Genomic DNA, 18,953 nt, shown 5'->3' with positions numbered 1-18,953 from the left:
AGGCCCCACCTTGCACTTGGGGCTGAAGACACATGCCCCCACCCCAGGCCTGGCATGTGGACGGAACTGCAGTTCATGGATAGGGAGAATCAGTGTGAGGACAGGGACGCAGCAGGCTAAGCGCTCCACCTGTCTCCTGTGTGCCCCTTTACCTATCTCTCAGTGGACCCCACTACCGTAGGGCCAGCCCTCCCGCTCTCACAGATGGGAACCCATAGCACTGTGCGCACCTCCCGGGGCTCAGTGACCTTCCCAGCCCAGTGCCTCATGCCCGCTGCTCTCCTGGACGCAGTGACTTGGGGCGGAGGGAGCCAAGAGGCACCTGCTCCAGCACAGGGCGGGAGAGCCCGAGGATTCAGCACCACGCGGCGGACAGCGCCGGGCCGGTGCGCCTGAAGAGGGGAGCGTTGGAGGAGTCGGGGTGGGGTGGGGGGAGGCGGAGACCCGGTTGGGCGCGGAAGATCGGGAATGGGGAGGAATGGAGGAGGGGCTGAGGGCGGGCCGGGGCCGGGGGCGGGGCGGGCCGCGATTGAAAGCTGCAGGTTGAGCGGGCGGGCGGAGAGCGCAGAGCTGCCGAGCCAGCCAGCGAGCGAGCTAGCGGGAGCTGGAACGCCGCGCCCCCGGCTCCTCTCCGTTTTTCTCCGCGCCAGAGCCGGGCGCGCAAGGTAGGGTAAGCCTGGTGGTGCCGCGGCCGCCACCGACCTTATCGATCCTGATCCCACGTCCTGGGGTCCCACGGGCCCTCGAGTTCTGGGGCTCCTGGGGCTGGGACTGGCCAGGTCGTCCAGACAACGCTTGCCAGGAGCTCCGGGAAGCGGGAAGACAGCCCTAGACGTCCCGCCTTTCTTCCCCAAAGAACGCACGCCCTGCGTCTCGATCCCTCGTTCTTCCTGCCCCTCCATCCTTTGGTCAGTCTTTCTGTCTGTGCCTCTGTCTTTGTCTCAGCCTCTCAGGCTCCATCGCTCCCTCCCTGAATTTTGTGGCCCAGGTCCCCAGGCTGCCCCCTTCTAGGGTTCTCTCTCCCTTCAGGATTGTGTCCCTTATTGGAGCTTTGGTTCCAGCCACCCCTGTGGGAGGATCGTGGTCTTGACCAGTTTGGGCCTCAGCCCCCATCTGGGTCCGTGTCCCCATCTGTGTTGGTCTTCATGCTTACCTCTCTCTCCTGTTTGCCTGCTTGAGCTGCTTCTTTCTGGGTATGCACAGGATCGCAGTTCTCCTGGCCTAGCCCCAGTGGCAGATTAACCCTGGGGAGTTGAGGGGGCAAAGTGAACAGCCCCAGTCTCTGTGGCCAGGATATCGGGTCCTTCAACTAGTTCTGCCCTTCTTCAGGCTCAGTTTCCCTCTGCTAGCCTTCCCAAGCCTGTGTGATTGTGAGAGCCTGTGTGGGATGGGTGTCTGGGAGGGCAGCTGGGGCACAAATATAGGGTGCAGAGTGGGAGAGGGAGGCAGGGTCTCTGAGGGCCAGGATGGACCGGGCCCTGAGACCAAGGATGGGGAGACTGGAGATGGTGACTTTCTCTGCTTGGTTCTGAGCTGAAGAGAAAGCGAAAGCAAAAAGTCTCAAACGGCAGTCTACCTAGTGCTAGGGTGTCCAAAATCTCACCTTGAGCCCTGTTTTGAGATTTTGACCGGATGGACTGCCCCCCCACCCCTGACACACACATACACTCACATCTACTTTCCCTGTTGACTTTAGGACCTGTGGTCACTTCGGTGTCCCTCCCTAGGGCCAGCCTCTCTACCTTGCTATCTAACTTCCAAAGCCTAGAGTCTCTATTACTTCCCCAGTCAGGGGGCGTTGGGGATGGCTTTTTAAGAACGAGAGGCTGGGAAACTTGGGTGCTCACCTGGGCTTCAGTTTCCCTAGAGGTTGGAGACTAACTACCCTGTAGAGACTCTTCCTTCCCTCTTCCCTGGTGGGTTCTCAGCCAGCAATGGCTCCTCTCTGGAAATCCAAGGCTCAGGATAGGGACTGGACTCCCAAATTTGTAACTGTGACCTTCTGCTGCAAAGCTGTTGACTTTGGGGTCCCGGGAGGCTTGTGCAGGGTGTTAGACATTCTTCTGGGTCTTCTGTTTTCTGTTTGGGCCTCTACTCTCTGTAATCCTCCATCTCTGCTAAATTTGGTATGGGCACAGAGCCCATCTCCAGCCCCACATCTGGGCAGGGCTGAGAGACAGGCCAAAGGGGTGTCCCAGGAGTTTCTCATCCTACTTAGGGGCACCACCTCTCCCTGGCTCCTCAGTCCCTGGGAAAGGAGTTTGAGGGAGGCAGCGTCAGAAGGGGTAGCCACTCTCAGGTTCCACTGTTCCCTACCTGTTTGTCTGTCTGTCTGTCTCTCTCTCTCTGCAGGAGCTGGGTCCCTCCTCATCCTTTTCCTGTCTGTCCTTTCCTGGTCTATTTACACCTCTCTTTGCCTTTGCTGCTTCTGCCCTCACCCCCTGGAGGCCCAGGTCTGCTGGACCCATCTATCCCCTTTGGGGCCATGGGATCACTGCTTGGGTTCCTGGCTCTGCTGCTGCTGTGGGGCGCTGTGGCTGAGGGCCCAGCCAAGAAGGTGCTGACCCTGGAGGGGGACCTGATTCTGGGTGGGCTGTTTCCGGTACACCAGAAGGGCGGCCCAGCAGAGGAGTGTGGTCCTGTCAATGAACATCGCGGCATCCAGCGCCTGGAGGCCATGCTTTTTGCGCTGGATCGTATCAACCATGACCCGAGCCTGCTGCCGGGCGTGCGCCTGGGTGCGCACATACTCGACAGTTGCTCCAAGGACACACATGCCCTGGAGCAGGCACTTGACTTCGTGCGTGCATCACTCAGCCATGGTGCCGATGGCTCACGCCACGTTTGCCCTGATGGTTCTTATGCCACCCATAGTGATGCTCCCACTGCAATCACTGGTGTCATTGGCGGCTCCTACAGCGATGTCTCCATCCAGGTACATGGGGGCTGTTTCAATGGGGGCTGGGGAGGGGGGCCAGAGGTGGGGACCTGGAATTCCTGCTGAGCAGGAGCTCTGGGCTACCATGCATTAGAAGAGGGACTAGAAGCTTCCTTCGAGTAGCTTTTTACAGAAGACTAAGAAAGTGCCCCTGTGGCAAAATGGGAGTAGAATTTTAGAGACTGTGCAAGGAAAGCATCCCACTTCCAACACACACACACACACACACACACACACACACACACACATCTGATGTTATACAGCCCAAATAAACTTAATAGGCGTTTTGTGTCAGAACTCTAGTTTTGAATCCTGGCTCTCCCACTTACTGTGTGATTCTGGACATTATTTCTCTCTTCCGTGCCTCAGTTTCATCCTTATAAAATGGTACTCATAATACTTACCACTCTTAGGGGTGTGGTAGAAATTTAATGAGGTAATACATGCAAAGCATGAATCAGGGGGCCTGGCAGATCGTAACGGCGTAATCAACATTAGCTGCTATTGTTATTAAGCCATTTCATAGATGAGGAAACTGAGGCTTGGAGAGAGGCAAGGCACAAGTCCAGGTGCTCACAAAGTGGAGACGTGAACCTAGGGCTCTCAGCCAAGGAAGGACCTCCAGGACTGTCAGATCATCTCTCTTTGGATTGGAAAGGGGTGGAAGATAGAAGCCAAGAGCAAACCAGAGAAGAGAAACAGGGGTTGGGGGCCCAGAAGGAAGAGAAGCAGGATGTGTGTGGAGGTGAGGAGGGTACCCAAGGGTCTTCAGTGGGTGTAGGATTTGAAGGGGTGGGAAGGGGAGGGAACCAGGTCCTCCCTCCTCCCGTTCTCCCACAAGGGGTCAGCAGAGGGTACTGGCTCAGCTAATGTCCCTTGCCACACCTGGCTGCTTTAGCCCAGGTGGGATCCTCCCTGTCCCTGACTGGGTTCCTCCTCTTGCTTGGACCGTTACCTTCCTGGTACCTGACATAGGCTGCTGGAAGGTGAGACCAGAGCTGGGATTGGGGTTGGGAGTTGCAAGGAGGGCCTTGTCTGGGGCCTCAGCTTTCTTTAGGAGGCCAGGAGAGGGCATTGCCATCAGAAGCAGGGCCAGGACCCCTGACCTGGAAGGCTTGTTTAGGAGAAAGGAAGTAGGAGTCTAAACCATGAAGGCAGCTTCTGGCCTGCTCATATCCCTATTGCAGGGAATGAATTACTGGTCCTGCTAGTCCCAGCTACTGGAAGTGGCCAGCAGTAGCTTGGACAGGTGTGGCTGTACCAGCACCTACATCTGCAGCCCTGGGGTGGAGGCAGGGATGGGTAGGCATCCTCCCACCTGCTGATGTCTGCAGGGGCCTCTGGGGTGCTTTCCCAGCACCCGCTCTTCACAATTCTCTTCAGGGCCCCATGTATTCATCTCAGGAGCCCAGTTACCTATCTCCAACCCCAAGTTGCCTGCCTCCTGCAGCAGGGCCCACACCTCAACATCAGTCTGATTTTTCCTTTTCTGGGTCAAAGCAAAGCTCAGTCCTTCATCCATAAGCTGCACCTGCCTGTTAATGATTCCTCCATATTCTGGCCCCTTCTCTCTTGCCAAAACCCCTATCATCTTCCAGTCATTGTGGCTTCACATACATCATTTTTATCTGCTCATCAACCTTGTAAGGCAGGAATGAGAAACTGAGGCTCAGGGAGGTTTGCTAACTTGCCTAGGGGCACAGAGTTAGAAAGTACAGGGAAGGCATTGACACTGTCAGAGTAAAAACCTGTGTCCCAGTTGCAAATACAGGACCTAACTCCCGCTTGTGGAACCTGGGCCATGCCCTGCTCTCACCTACCCACCATCCCACCTGGTCCTTGGCTGCACCCCACTCTTAGGGACAGGTCCCAGGAATCTGGGGGTGGGAGATCGGCTGCCAGGCAGGCAGTGGTAGGCAGGAAGCCTTGTTTATTTCAGGCTCAGGCATCCAGTGGAGACCAACTCTTGGGCTCTCAGGGCTATGGAGCCCTCAAGTCTGGGTCTTCCTGGGGGAGTCTTTTCCTTCTTTCTCCATCATCCCATCAGAATTGACTCCGAGGTAGAGAGCTTAAGAGCCTTGGGCATCCCACTTGCCATCTAGGGCCTCCTTTTCCCTGTGCAGCCAGTGGCCAACCTCTCTCCACCCAGGACTTGGGCCTTCCCTTAGCTCTCTCTTTTTGTTACTGCCATGAGTCTGAAGGGAGACAGCAAAGGGGTTCAGGTGTGGCTCAGGACCCTGGTGCCTTGGTCCTGGGTCTTTCTCAGCCCTTGGGAAGGATAGAAAACTCCCTGCCACCAGGGGGAAGACACATCAAGACAAGATATAGGACTTTTGGGAGAGGGAGACCTCAGGGACAACCACCTTGGGCACTTGATCCCAAGGTCCTATAGCTGTGGGGGCACATCTGTTTCCAGCATTTGACTTGGTCTCTACCTTTGCCCTCTCTACCCCTACCCCAGGTGGCCAACCTCCTGCGGCTATTTCAGATCCCTCAGATCAGCTATGCATCCACCAGTGCCAAGCTGAGTGACAAGTCCCGCTATGATTACTTTGCCCGCACGGTGCCCCCTGACTTCTTCCAAGCCAAAGCCATGGCTGAGATTCTCCGCTTCTTCAACTGGACCTACGTGTCCACTGTGGCATCCGAGGGCGACTACGGCGAGACAGGCATCGAAGCGTTTGAGCTAGAGGCCCGTGCCCGCAACATCTGTGTGGCCACCTCAGAGAAGGTGGGCCGTGCTATGAGCCGCACAGCCTTCGAGGGCGTGGTGCGAGCCCTGCTGCAGAAACCCAGTGCCCGCGTGGCTGTCCTGTTCACCCGTTCTGAGGACGCCCGCGAGCTCCTCGCTGCCACCCAGCGTCTCAATGCCAGCTTCACCTGGGTGGCCAGCGATGGCTGGGGGGCCCTGGAGAGTGTGGTGGCAGGTAGCGAGCGTGCTGCTGAAGGTGCCATCACCATAGAGCTGGCTTCCTACCCCATCAGCGACTTTGCCTCCTACTTCCGGAGCCTGGACCCGTGGAATAACAGCCGGAACCCCTGGTTTCGCGAGTTCTGGGAGCAGAGGTTCCGCTGCAGCTTCCGGCAGAGAGACTGTGCAGCCCACTCCCTGCAGGCTGTGCCCTTTGAGCAAGAGTCCAAGATCATGTTTGTGGTCAATGCGGTGTATGCCATGGCCCACGCACTGCACAACATGCATCGCGCCCTCTGCCCCAACACCACCCACCTCTGTGATGCAATGCGGCCTGTCAATGGGCGCCGCCTCTACAAAGACTTCGTGCTCAACGTCAAGTTCGATGGTAATGGTGCTGGCCAGTGTCCACCAGGCAGCTGGCCCTCGGAGGGTGAAAGGGAACAGGCGCTCAGGTTCTAGTACACGGCTAAGAAAACATAGCCCATAGCACGTAAGGGCATTACCCAAGGGGCTGGTGTCAGAGCCAGAACAAGGACAGCTAGGCAGAGAGGACTCCAACAGGAGCCAGGACTAAGGTTCCACTTTCTGAGTTCCTTCCAGAGAGTAGATGTCTGGCCTGGTCCTTCACTGTGAGGATCTCTGGTTCCTGCTTGGGCCTTGCCCTTTATCTCCTGTCTCTTTTTGTTGCTGTTTTGTTTTGTTTTTGTGGTATGCGGGCCTCTCACTGTCACGGCCTCTCCCGTTGCGGAGCACAGGCTCTGGACGCGCAGGCCCAGCAGCCATGGCTCACAGGCCCAGCGGCATGTGGGATACTCCCGGACCGGGGCATGAACCCGCGTCCCCTGCATCGTCAGGCGGACTCTCAACCACTGCGCCACCAGGGAAGCCCCTATCTCCTGTCTCTTTATCATGCAGGGAGTAGGGATCAGGAGACCTCAAGCCCATTGTCAGGCAGCAAAATATCAGTGAGAGTCAGAAGAAAGGTGCATCAGGATGACACTCTGTATTTTCCAGGAAAATTTCTATTCCTAATCTTGGTTTTCCACTCAAGGTGGCCACAATCTCTTCAAACCAAAAGTTTGTTTGTTTTTTTTTTTTTTTTGGTGGTACGCGGGCCTCTCACTGTTGCGGCCTCTCCCGTTGCGGAGCACAGGCTCCGGATGCGCAGGCTCAGCGGCCATGGCTCACAGGCCCAGCCGCTCCGCGGCATGTGGGGATCCTCCCGGACCGGGGCACGAACCCGCATCCCCTGCATCGGCAGGCGGATTCTCAACCACTGCGCCACCAGGGAAGCCCCAAAAGTTATTTTAATAGAAGTTCCAGCTTCAAGAAAAATAAATGCCTCAGAATCATCGTTGTGCTTCAGGAAGAATCATTGTGGGAATAGTGAGAGAGGGTGCCAGGGCTGACAAAGCTTGGAGTACTGGACCAGGATGAAGAGGAATAGTAATTCCAATAAGACTGACATTCAGAGTTATGGGAGAATCAGAGTGGGGGTTAGTGTTGCATTTAGGTCTGATTGGGTTGACATTAGAACAAGGCTAAATTTAGCCCACTGGGCTAGGTGCAATTTACGGTAGGGCTCAAGTTGGATTTTGAGGACTTTTTTGGGTAGAAAGACTAGGGGCTGCGAGGGACTTGCATTCAACACCAGGCTGTACCATTCACCACAGGACCTTAAGTACATGATCTGCTAACTTGAACATCACTTCTCACTGGGACCTGGGATGACAGGGGTACCTGCCTCTGAGCCTGGCTGAGAGATGTGAGGTTCACAGGGGAATGGGGATGGGGAGTAGAGTGATTTGTGAGCTGCCTGCCAAGCATATTCTGGTGAACATTGGTGGTTCCAGGTGACCCCTGAGGTTGGGATTCAGCTTGCACTGGGATCAGTGTTAGGATTGCCCGGGACTGGAGCTGAGGATGTCATTGATGGGATTAAAAGTAGGACCAGGACTAGACCTAAGGTCGAGTTTAGCCTTAGGGGGTCTCCATGGTAGGTTTGGGGAAAGGGCTGTGGTGTGTGTTGGGATAAAGTTGGGGTCTGGGGTCTGTGTTGGAAGGTCTAAGGCTGGGTTTTAGGAGTCATGGTTGGGAATTGGTGTGGGCATTAGGTTTGTGGAGGTGCCTGGATTTTAAGGTTGGGGTTCTATTTGGGGCTTAGGGTTGGGGTTTATTGTAGCCTCTCATTTAGAAAAATGGCTGAGGTTAGGCTGGTTTTAGTGCTGGGATGAGGACCAGAAGGATGAGGGCTGACCTAAGCTTTGGGGTTTGAGTTCTGTGTTAGGGTTGAGGTCACATCAGGATGACCCACCAATCCAACCCTCTCTTCCTTCCCTCCCCGACCCCAGCCCCCTTCCGCCCAGCTGACACCCACAGTGAGGTCCGCTTCGACCGCTTTGGGGATGGTATTGGTCGCTACAATATCTTCACCTATCTGCGGGCAGGCAGTGGGCGCTATCGCTACCAGAAGGTGGGCTACTGGGCAGAAGGCCTGACCCTGGACACCAGCCTCATCCCATGGGCCTCCCTCTCAGCCGGGCCCCTGCCCGCCTCTCGCTGCAGTGAGCCCTGCCTCCAGAATGAGGTGAAAAGCATGCAGCCGGGGGAGGTCTGCTGCTGGCTCTGCATCCCCTGCCAGCCCTACGAGTACCGGCTGGATGAGTTCACCTGTGCTGACTGTGGCCTGGGCTACTGGCCCAATGCCAGCCTGACTGGCTGCTTTGAGCTGCCCCAGGAGTACATCCGCTGGGGCGATGCCTGGGCCGTGGGACCTGTCACCATCGCCTGCCTAGGCGCCCTGGCCACCCTCTTTGTACTGGGCGTCTTCGTGCGGCACAATGCTACCCCAGTGGTCAAGGCCTCTGGCCGGGAGCTCTGCTACATCCTGCTGGGTGGTGTCTTCCTCTGCTACTGCATGACCTTCGTCTTCATTGCCAAGCCATCCACAGTGGTGTGCACCTTACGGCGCCTCGGTTTGGGCACTGCCTTCTCCGTCTGCTACTCGGCCCTGCTCACCAAGACCAACCGCATTGCGCGCATCTTCGGTGGGGCCCGGGAGGGAGCCCAGCGGCCACGCTTCATCAGCCCTGCCTCTCAGGTGGCCATCTGTCTGGCCCTTATCTCGGGCCAGCTGCTCATTGTGGCTGCCTGGCTGGTGGTGGAGGCACCAGGCACGGGCAAGGAGACAGCCCCCGAGCGGCGGGAGGTAGTGACATTGCGCTGCAACCACCGCGATGCAAGCATGCTGGGCTCGCTGGCCTACAATGTGCTCCTCATTGCGCTCTGCACACTCTATGCCTTCAAGACCCGCAAGTGCCCTGAAAACTTCAATGAGGCCAAGTTCATCGGCTTCACCATGTACACCACCTGCATCATCTGGCTGGCCTTCCTGCCCATCTTCTATGTCACCTCCAGTGACTACCGGGTGAGCCACCTGCTCCAGGGTGGGCTGAGGCCTGGGGGTGGGTGGGGGGCAGGGTGGAGTGGGACACAGGACCTTCTATTTCCTGACATCTCATTTAATCTTCTGATAACTCTGAGGCTCCAACAGGTTAAATCCTCACCCAGGAGCACACAGCTTGTGGTGGGCCAGTTAGGAGTAGACCCCAGGGGAAGGTGGGAAAGTTGACTGGGGCCTGGGGAAATGGCCATGGAGGTGGAGGAATTAGAGCTGAGAAGAGATTTCAGGACTCAGATGTTATCTCCTAACCTGGGTGGAGGTGGAGGTGCCAAAATATGTCCAAATGAGCAGAGGCTCTACCCTGCTCCACTGAGGGGTTGGCTGCAGAAGTGGAGCCCTGGACTCTGCTCTTGTGGAGCTCCCGGGCTAGCAGGGTGATTGACCAAAGAGCTGCTGACTGGTTTAGGTTGACAAAAGGCCTCAGTGAGAATACAGAAGAGGAAGGTGTGTATGTGGTGGTGGTGGTGGTGTGTGTATGAGTGTGTAGGAAGTCAGAGAGGGCTTTCTGGAAGAGGGGTCCTTGAACTGGACTCTGCAGCACAGGCAGGTGGGAATAGGTAGGGTGGAGGAGGTGGGGAGGGCAGCCAATACGGAAGCTGATTGGAGCAGAGGGTCTGCATTGCCCTCCCCCTCACCTGGAGTTGAGGTTGGGGGGTGTACATGTTGGAAAGGTAGGCAGAGGTGAGAATGAAGCAGGAATGGGAATGGCAGGGCTATTAAACCAGCAGCCCCAGAGGGTACAATGCTTTGATGCCCCTTGGAGCTGTGCAGTGTGGCATGGTGCCCCCAGAGCTGTGCAACTCTGATGTTGAGAGATGAAACCAGGGAGGTCAGGAAAGGTGAAGCAAAGAGGGGGAGGAGATCTGGGGTGTAGGGTTCAGGAAGGTCAAAGCAGGTGAAAACTGTACCCCAGTTGGTGGCTTCCTAGCAAAATTCCAACTGGCACTGAGTGCTCAATGGGTCTCCTCAGCTTCAAGGGGCAATGGCTGCTTCAGATGGAGTGGTCAGGGCAGGCCTCCCCAAGGAGGTGACAGGTGAGCTGAGCTCTGAACAATAAGAGGATAATCTTGGGTAATCCTCACAACTCTGGAGTAAATTCTGTGGCTCTCCCCATTTTGCAGATGAAGAAATGGAGACTCAGGGAGGTTCAATTTCTTGCCTAAGCTCACTCAGCTTGGGAGTATAGAGCAGGGTCTGAGCTGACAATTTTAACAATTAAAGGAGCAGGAAAATCGAGGCAAGAGCCCCTGCAAAAGCCCTTTCCCTCAGGACAGAGGTATGGTGGGCAGTGCCGGTGGCCAGGGACGGCTGGGCGTGGCTGCTCTTGCACCTGCTGGGCCACCTGCCTGGGCAGTGGAGGCCAGAGCTGGGGAGGGAATCTGCTCTGACTCAGCCTGCATTTGCATATGATTTGCATTTGCATGGCAATCATAGGTGGCTAAGGACTTACCTGGCATGTACACACACAGTACCCACACACACGTATCCCTACACTCACACACGTGCACATACCAACACACCTGGCAAACATTCACAACTTCCCACACATCCATATACATGCATCCTATATTTGCACACACAACTGCACACTCTCACCACCCCCTACATACACACCCCCCATACAGATATTCATGCCCTTACATGCATGCACTCCATACCTGCACCCCTACACACACCCGCACACACACACATGCCTGCACACGCACTCCCACATGCACCCTGCATGTTCACCCCCACAGCTAGAACTCTGGTCGTCCTGGAAGATGGTGCACTGGGGATGATGCTGGGACTGTGCCCAACCTTCCTAAAAATTCTTTGGAGCTTGGCAGATGGACCAAGGTCCAGTGTTGGATGCTTACAGTCTCCCCTGCTCCTTACCCCACCTCCTGGGCAGGGTTCCTGGGGCCAGGCCCAGGCCTGTGGGACAGACTCATCTTTGACCTCTCCCATCACAGGTGCAGACCACCACCATGTGCGTGTCAGTCAGCCTCAGCAGCTCTGTGGTACTCGGCTGTCTCTTCGCGCCCAAGCTGCACATCATCCTGTTCCAGCCACAGAAGAACGTGGTTAGCCACCGCGCACCCACCAGCCGCTTCAGCAGTGCAGCTGCCAGAGCCAGCTCCAGCCTCGGCCAAGGTCAGCGTCCATCTATTTCTAAGACCCCTCTCTACCTGTGCCCCCTCTCCCCACCTTAGCTCCTCATCATGGGGGCAACTCCCTGGGTTGCTGAGATTCCTTGGCTTGGGGTGAAGTGCCCCCTAGATGAGGCTGGACAGGAGAGGGTGTGCGGGGGTGATGATGAGCTGCTCTCCGCAGCCCTGCTTCCCTACTGTATAAGGGACCTTGGGACTGTCCCCAACCTCCAGCTTCCTTTCCCTAGGGTCTGGCTCCCAGTTTGTCCCCACTGTTTGCAACGGCCGCGAGGTGGTGGACTCAACAACATCATCGCTTTGAGGATTCCCACACACCTGCCCCGACACAGCTGCTCCCCAGAAGCTGGTGCAGACCCGTGTCCAGGGCCAGGAGGAAGATGGCTGGAGCACTGCAATAATGCCAACCCCATGCCCACCCCCAACGCCACTTACCAACCTATTCACTCCAACCCTCAGAGTCAGAAGTCAGGGTCCTTGGTCTGGGAGCCTCTATAACGACCACCAACTGCCCTGGCAGCTGTGTCCCCTCCTTGCCAGGCGCAGGACTTGGAAGGGAGCAAGCCAGGGTCCACTCTGCACTGGAACCGGATGGCTGAGGACTGAAGGCCCCAATCCCCAATCAACAAAGGTGCTTCCAGCCCTGTCCCTCCCTCCTTCTAGGGCCTTTTAAAATTTTTATATGTTATTCTGGGATGGGGAGGGGGGTCAAAATGGGGGCTGTCGCTCCCCCCCGCACAGTAGTTTGTCCTGTGGTTTATTTTGTATTATCTGTAAATAAAGTGTCTTTATTTAAAAAAAAATCACTCTTTGCCTCTGATCCAGGGAGGCCCCTCACCCCCACCACAGCCTCTCAACCTTCATTTTGCCAGTATTTGTTCACTCTGCTCTGTGCCTATGCTAGGAGGATCTGGTGGCCACAAGACAGACCCAGTCCCGCCTGGTGGAGACACAGAAAATGAATAAGCCATCCTTCCTTGAAAGGAGCTGCTACAGACAGGCCAAGGCACTACTGGGGTGAGGACGGGAGATATAAATGGACACAAGCTCACCTGGCAGTCTGTGGGAGGACGTGGACAATGTGGGTGATGGAGCAGGCGGGGCAGCTGACTGTGACCCTTGGGAACTGTGGGCTTTTCCATTGTCTGGCCTGCCTGGCACTTGGAGGAGCCTTTGGTCAGCTCAGAGCCAGGCTGAGCGTTTGGGGTGGAGGGAGCCAAGAGGAGGCACAGGCTGGATGGAGCATTGCCTGTTCACGTGGTGTGAACAAAGCCAGGAAGAGGGCGTGAGGATGGAGGAGGTGAGGTAGGGAGGGCAGTTGGAGAGACCATCTGCTGTCGGACCCGGTGAGAGGTGGAAGAAGGGGGCCTTTTTTCCATCCCTGGAGGCGCTCGCCCCGCGGTGGGATTGCGGAGCCCAGCGCCCTCTAGCAGCCCCCGCGTTTGCAGTCTGGGACTGACCAGCAGAGGGCGCCGAGGCACAGGCTCGGACACGACTCAGCCAAGCAACTGCTGCCCTCCTGTGGCCTAGGGGACAGTGGGCACCCAGCTACCACAGGAGCAGAGGAACTTTTGGGGGGAGGGCCCAGACTGAGGTATCTTAGAGGGACGAGGTCCTGCACTGGGATACGGGCAGACCAGGGACATTTGTTTTTTTGTTTGTTAAATTTATTTTTACTTTGGCAGCACCGGGTCTTAATTACGGCACACGGGCTCTTCCTTGTGGCATGTGGGATCTTTTAGTTGCGGCATGCACGTGGGACCTAGTTCCCACCGGGCCCCCTGCATTGGAAGCACGGAGTCTTACCCACTGGACCATCAGGGAAGTCCCGACATTTGTTATTTTTAAGTGAATTCATTTGCATCTATAGGCTGGTAAGGCTGTGGAAATTTGGTTTATCAATTGAAGAAATGAAGACAGAAAACCGAAAAAAGAAAATTGCAAGAGTGGCTTTTCCTCTCCAGCCAATATTTGGGGTGTAGGGATGCCAAATAAAATACAGAATGCCCAGTCAAGTTTGAATGTCATATGAACAATGGAAATCTTTTTGGTATATCTCATGCGATACTTGGGACATACTTACACTAAACATTTTTATTGTTTATCTGACATTCCAATTTAACTGGGAATCCTGTATTTTCACTTGCTCATTTTGGCAACTCTACTAGGGTATCTCTGCCCCAGATCCCTGCCCTGAATGACCCAGGCCTGGGTGCAGCCCCCAGTAACCAGGCATCAGGGTGCTGCGCTCCATGGGAACTGTGGTGCTGTTCCTTGCTTCCAGTGTGGCCTTTTCTGGGTCTTCATGCTAAACTAGATCCAAGGAACATTTGCCCACCCTCCCAGGCCCTGGGCAGGCCAAGACAGGGCTCTGCAACTGAGCAACTCTGCAACTCCTCTTGCAACTGAAAAGCAACCCTCCTTCTCATGGCTCAAGTATATTTTCCTTAAAATGTAATAAAAATAATAAGTTTTAAAAGGTAGTAATTAACATGGTTCACAGCTAAAAAGGTACAAAGTGTATTCAGTGAAGACTCTCCTATCCCTGCCACCCATCCAAGGAGAGGGCCCAGAGGCCTGGGAGCTGGGGAGAAGGGCAGGAGGTGGGTGAAGACTTTCTAAAGTTCAGTCCTCAAGTCTGTGGACCACATCCCTTTCCTCCCTCCCTTGCCATCCCCACTCCCCCACAGTGTTGAAGGTGGAGAATCTCTTGTCCTTCACTCCTTAGCTCTCAGTCCTTATCACACATTACTAAGACCAAGCCCCCAGTTCTCCTCCCAATCCTGAGTGTTCTGGGTTTATGTCCCTGCTCTCTTCTCCAATGCCACATTCATGTCCACAAAGCCCTGAAAGGGGTGGGGGCTCAGAGGTCCCTGCCCTTTCCGGATGTTACTGGAGAGTAGGTTCTTGTCTCGTGGCAGAAAGAATTTGGAGACGAGACAGGGAGGTCAAGAAAGCAAAGCCAGGATTTACTTAAGCAACAGAACGCTCTGAGCAGAACGCTTGAGCAGGCAGGCTCAAGTAAGTAGCTGGGCTGAGCTGCTTTGGCAAGCCAGTAATGTGGGGTATAGAAATGAAGGAACGGAATATTCATTGGGGAGGATTCCCTGATTTTCATCCCAGCTCCATTTTCCCGAGGGGAGGAGGGATTTTTGTCCTTTAGTCTTGATCAGAAGTGTCATGGTGTCGGTGCATGATGGGAACTTCTTATCTGCAAGGCTAATTTTATTGTAATGAGAGCATAATGAGCAAAATGTTACCTTCAGACTCCAGAGAGTCACGCCTTTTCCCACCTTTCTTTGGCTCCAGGACACTTATCACCCCAAATGTGTGGTTTCCTGTCAGTCCAGAAGTTCCTGCTTTTCTTTGTCTGCCCAAGGACCCCCATTGTTTACAAGATGTATGGTTTCCTGCCATTTGGCCTGTGTCTGCCATTTGGCCTGTGTCCGCCTTTCTCTGTTCACATCTAGCTATCTACCTGCTCTAACATTCCCCCTTCAAGGAATCTGGACCCTTAAAGTCTTTCAAGGGGCAAAGGGTCGATGGTCCATCTTCTGTAACTGCTTCAAGCTGAGCAGTTGTTGTTGTCCAGCAGTGGGTGTTGTCCAGGTCTCCTTGCTATCTGTCAGAGATAGGGGTTTGGGGGTTGTTTACAGTGGCGGACATGAAGAGTGGGGAGTAGAAGGAAGCAGCATGCTTATCCAGTGGATGTTAATAGTCCTCATCTTCAAGTGGGATGGTTTGAAATCCCTGACATATCATCATTTGAAGCTGGAGTTTTCTGAAGTTGTGGGATTTTTTCCCTTGGCACCTCAGGTTTCGATACAGCAGCTAACAGGGAGAAATTGGAGTATATCTGAGTGTATTCATTATATTAAACATCAGTCCAGAATATTGTCCAATCCCTTTGCTGGCCTTCTCTTGTGTATTGTTAACTATTATTATGCTTTTATTGTGAGTTTTAGTTTTAGTTATTCCAGTCACTAGGTTCTTCCACCAGATAGTGATGCTCCCCACATGTTAGATATTGGCAGTCTGGTTGGTGTCTGTCACCTAACTGTGATTACTAAAAATTAGAGTGTGATTGTAGTATGTTTCATTAAGCCATCGTAATTCTTGTCTCCAGATGCTAATACCAGTAAAACAGAGGCTAACTGTGTCTAAAAGCTGAAATACCCTTCCCTCTGATTTGGAGGAGGGTGTCTGTTCCAGAGAGTTTGGCCTCCAATTGGTTCCTGCCCCAGTCCTTCCTTCCTTACTGCACTGGGTGGTAAATGAGAACCCCAAATATTTTGCTGTTTGCCCCATCAAGTCCCTCAAGGAGGTAGGGAGTCCTAAAGGATGTAGGTCCTCTGGGGAGGTACAGCTGTGGGGGCAGATCCAGCAGTCAGAAGAGTTAGTAACTTTAGTAATGGCATTCATGGTGTCAGATAGTGGATGTTTGTAAGCTGGAGGCTGTGACTATGTGAATAACGAGGGACTTCCCTGGTGGCGCAGTGGATAAGACTCTGTGCTCCCAATGCAGGGGGCCTGGGTTTGATCCCGATCAGGGAACTAGATCCCACATGCATGCCGCAACTAAGAGTTCACATGCCACAACTAAGGAGCCCACCTGCCACAACTAAGACCCGGTGCAACCAAATAAATAATTTTTTTTTAAAGTGACTCTGGGTCTGTCAGACCTCACGGTTAGAAGTTGCTAGAAAGATGTGAGGGGATGTTTAAAAAAATTAAAAAAGGAGGACCATTAGGATGGGTATGGTTAAAGGAGCCATGACTTCATGAGAAGCAAAAGAGCACAGATACAGGGAGTTTACTGGAAAGGGAGGGTATTGACACCTGGAAGGGAAGCCATTAGCTCCCTTTAAGATGATTTTTAAAGGAGTGACAAACTTTGTTTTCCCTGGGATTCCCTGATCCAAGACCTGTGGATCTATAGGGTTTTTTTGTTTGTTTTTAATTTTGGGGGAATATTTGGGGCTGGACTGTCCATAATGCATAATCCAGCCAAAAGTAGGCCTTGCTTTTGGTTTTCAGGGAGAGTAAGAGTTGCCCCCAAGGCTGAGAGAAAATCCCTTCCCAGTAAATGGACTGGGGCATTTAGGCATGAAAAGAAACTTGTGAGTTATAAGGGTCTTTCCCTGGGTGCAAGTGAGAGGGGTGGTGAAATGTTTTAGCTTAGGGCTTCCTTCTACCCCAACAATAGAGCAGGTTTCAAGGGCAAGGGGCCCAGTGTGAGAAGTCAGGACAGAGTACGTGGCTCCCGTGTTCACTAGAAACTGGACAAGCTTACCTGCCACATCAGTGGTCACCCGCGGTTCCTCCCATGTCATGACTGTCTTCTAGGAAGCCTTGGGAGGTCCCAGGTCCCGTCAATCAACCACTGCCATGACTGGCATGGGGGAATTTCCTCACTCCCTTCAGAGCTGGGGGCATTCTCTCCTCCAGTGGCCCATCTTCTTACAGATTGGGCATGGCGTCTTGGGTAGAGGTTGGGACCTGTTTTCTGGACATTCCTTGCTCCAGTGTTTGGAGCTCCCACAGGTAAAACAGGCTCCCTTTCCTGGCAGGGGTGTTCTGAGAGTACTTTTGGGGTGACCAGGAGGTGGATTAGATCTTGTCATGACAACTGCCAAAAGCCTGGCTTGCCATTTCTTTTTTTTTTTAAGATGGATTTTTAAAAATTGTTACTTTTATTTATATATGGCTGCGTTGGGTCTTCATTGCTGCACGTGGGCTTTCTCTAGTTGCAGCGAGTGGGGACTACTCTTCGTTGTGGTGCGTGGGCTTCTCATTGCGATGGCTTCTCTTTGTTGCAGAGCACGGGCTCTAGGCGTGCAGGCTTCAGTAGTTGCAGTCCACGGGCTCAGTAGCTGTGGCTCACAGGCTCTAGAGCGCAGGCTCAGTAGTTGTGGCACACAGGCTTAGTTGCTCCGTGGCACATGGGATCTTCCCAGACCAGGACTTGAACCTGCGTCCCCTGCATTGGCAGGTGGATTCTTAACCACTGTGCCACCAAGGAATTCCCTGGCTTGCCATTTCTTAAGTCATGCTGTTCCTCCCTTTCTCCCTCTATTAAAGACACTGAAAGCCCTGTATCAACAAGAAGGTTGAGAGGGGTTTGGGGCCCCATGGCAAGCTTTGAAGCTTCCAACGGATGTCAGGTGCTGATTGCCTAGTGAAGTGGTTTGCAAATACAGTGTGTCCCTCAAAAGTGTTTCGCTCTACATTCGTATACTTTCTGAGGGCAACTGCCAATTTGGCCTGAAATAGGGCTGGATTTCCATCTTGGCCTTGGGTGATCTCTTTAACCTTATAGTTAACAGGTTTAATTATGCATCCCTTTAATGAGGCAAAGGCTCATGTGGCCCTGTCTAGTGATACCAAGCTGGCCTGGCTGATAGTCCCTATTGGGATCCATTAGAGGCACTGCTGTCATGCCCACGGGGTATTGATGAGGTTGGGCAACGTGTAATCCATCAGCATATGTTTGATGCTGTGCTCAAATACAGGTCTTTTCCTCAGTGGTGCAGCAGTGGGAAAGAACAATATTTAGGTCCTTCCAGGTAAAGTCAGAGGAGAAAGTCAGTCCCTGGAATTCTTGGGTGAACCAGCTAGAGTCCTCCCAGAATCTACCCAAAGGAGTGCGGCGCTGGTTGAGGTCAAAGAAAAAGGGGGGTGGACTCTGGTAATTCCCTGAGGCCCACCTACTACTTCCTGAAGGGGGCAAAGAAGCTCTGGCTGTGCTTTTGGTACAGAAGGATAAAAGGGCTTTTAGGGTGGGGGAGGGGCTGACGATGGTGAGTGTTGGGGCTAGGGTCTTCTGCCTGGGAGCTTGGGTTCCTCCAGGAATGCCAATAGAGAGGGCTTTTGTGTAGCCTGAAGGGATCCCAGCCAGCAAGTTTCCCTAACATAGGCTCCGGGTTTTCTCTTAGGGTCATAAAAGCCTGAACATAAGGAACTTCTGTCCATCTTCCCTGTCTTCTGCAAAAGTGTCTAACTGTAGGACGGTATTATAGTTGAGGATTCCATTCTCTGACCAGGCCTGATGGTCCTCAAGTTTATATTGGTGTCAGGCTGTTTTACAAAAGAAAACGAGATTTCTTCGTTTTAAAGAATATAGAGGCACTTCCCTGTTGGTCCAGGAGTTGAGAGTCCGCCTTCCAATGTGGGGGATGTGGGTTTGATACCTGGTTGGGGAACTGGGATCCTGCGTGTGGCGGGGCATCTAGGCCCGAGTGCTGCAACTACTGAGCCCGTGTGCTCCAACTAGAGAGCCCACGAGCTCTGGAGCCAGAGCGCTGCAGCTGGAGAGAAGACCACGCGCTGAGAGAGATTATGCATACCGCAGCAAGGATTCCGCCTGCTGCAACTAAGACCGGAGGCAGCCTAATTAATTAATTTAAAAAAGAAAGTAATGTTAATTAAAAAAATAACGTTTGCATTTAAGCAATTGATGTTGTCTGATACCGATATCATCTTCAATAT

The 18,953-nt window shown here is 53.8% G+C and overlaps 1 protein-coding gene across 2 annotated transcripts; it reads left to right on the top strand.

Moving 5' to 3' along the window:
- The first annotated feature begins 544 nt into the window (after positions 1-544).
- GRM2 (glutamate metabotropic receptor 2) lies at positions 545-12,307 on the top strand. Of its 2 annotated transcripts, XM_067044041.1 has the most exons (6): positions 547-665; positions 2,353-2,935; positions 5,400-6,237; positions 8,204-9,279; positions 11,271-11,451; positions 11,696-12,307. In XM_067044041.1, exons 2-6 carry the CDS (start codon positions 2,486-2,488, stop codon positions 11,767-11,769), a joined length of 2,619 nt encoding a protein of 872 aa, XP_066900142.1. In that variant the 5' UTR covers positions 547-665; positions 2,353-2,485; the 3' UTR covers positions 11,770-12,307. The 2 variants fall into 2 exon arrangements, with proteins under 2 accessions (XP_066900143.1, XP_066900142.1); XM_067044042.1 differs by lacking the exon at positions 2,353-2,935 and having other exon boundaries at positions 545-665.
- The last annotated feature ends 6,646 nt before the right edge of the window (positions 12,308-18,953 follow it).

This window comes from Kogia breviceps, chromosome 10 (genome assembly GCF_026419965.1).
Source record: "Kogia breviceps isolate mKogBre1 chromosome 10, mKogBre1 haplotype 1, whole genome shotgun sequence".
Lineage (NCBI taxonomy): Eukaryota > Metazoa > Chordata > Mammalia > Artiodactyla > Physeteridae > Kogia > Kogia breviceps.
The sequence above is the reverse complement of the archived record's forward strand: the minus strand, read 5'-3'. Positions and strand labels throughout refer to the sequence as shown.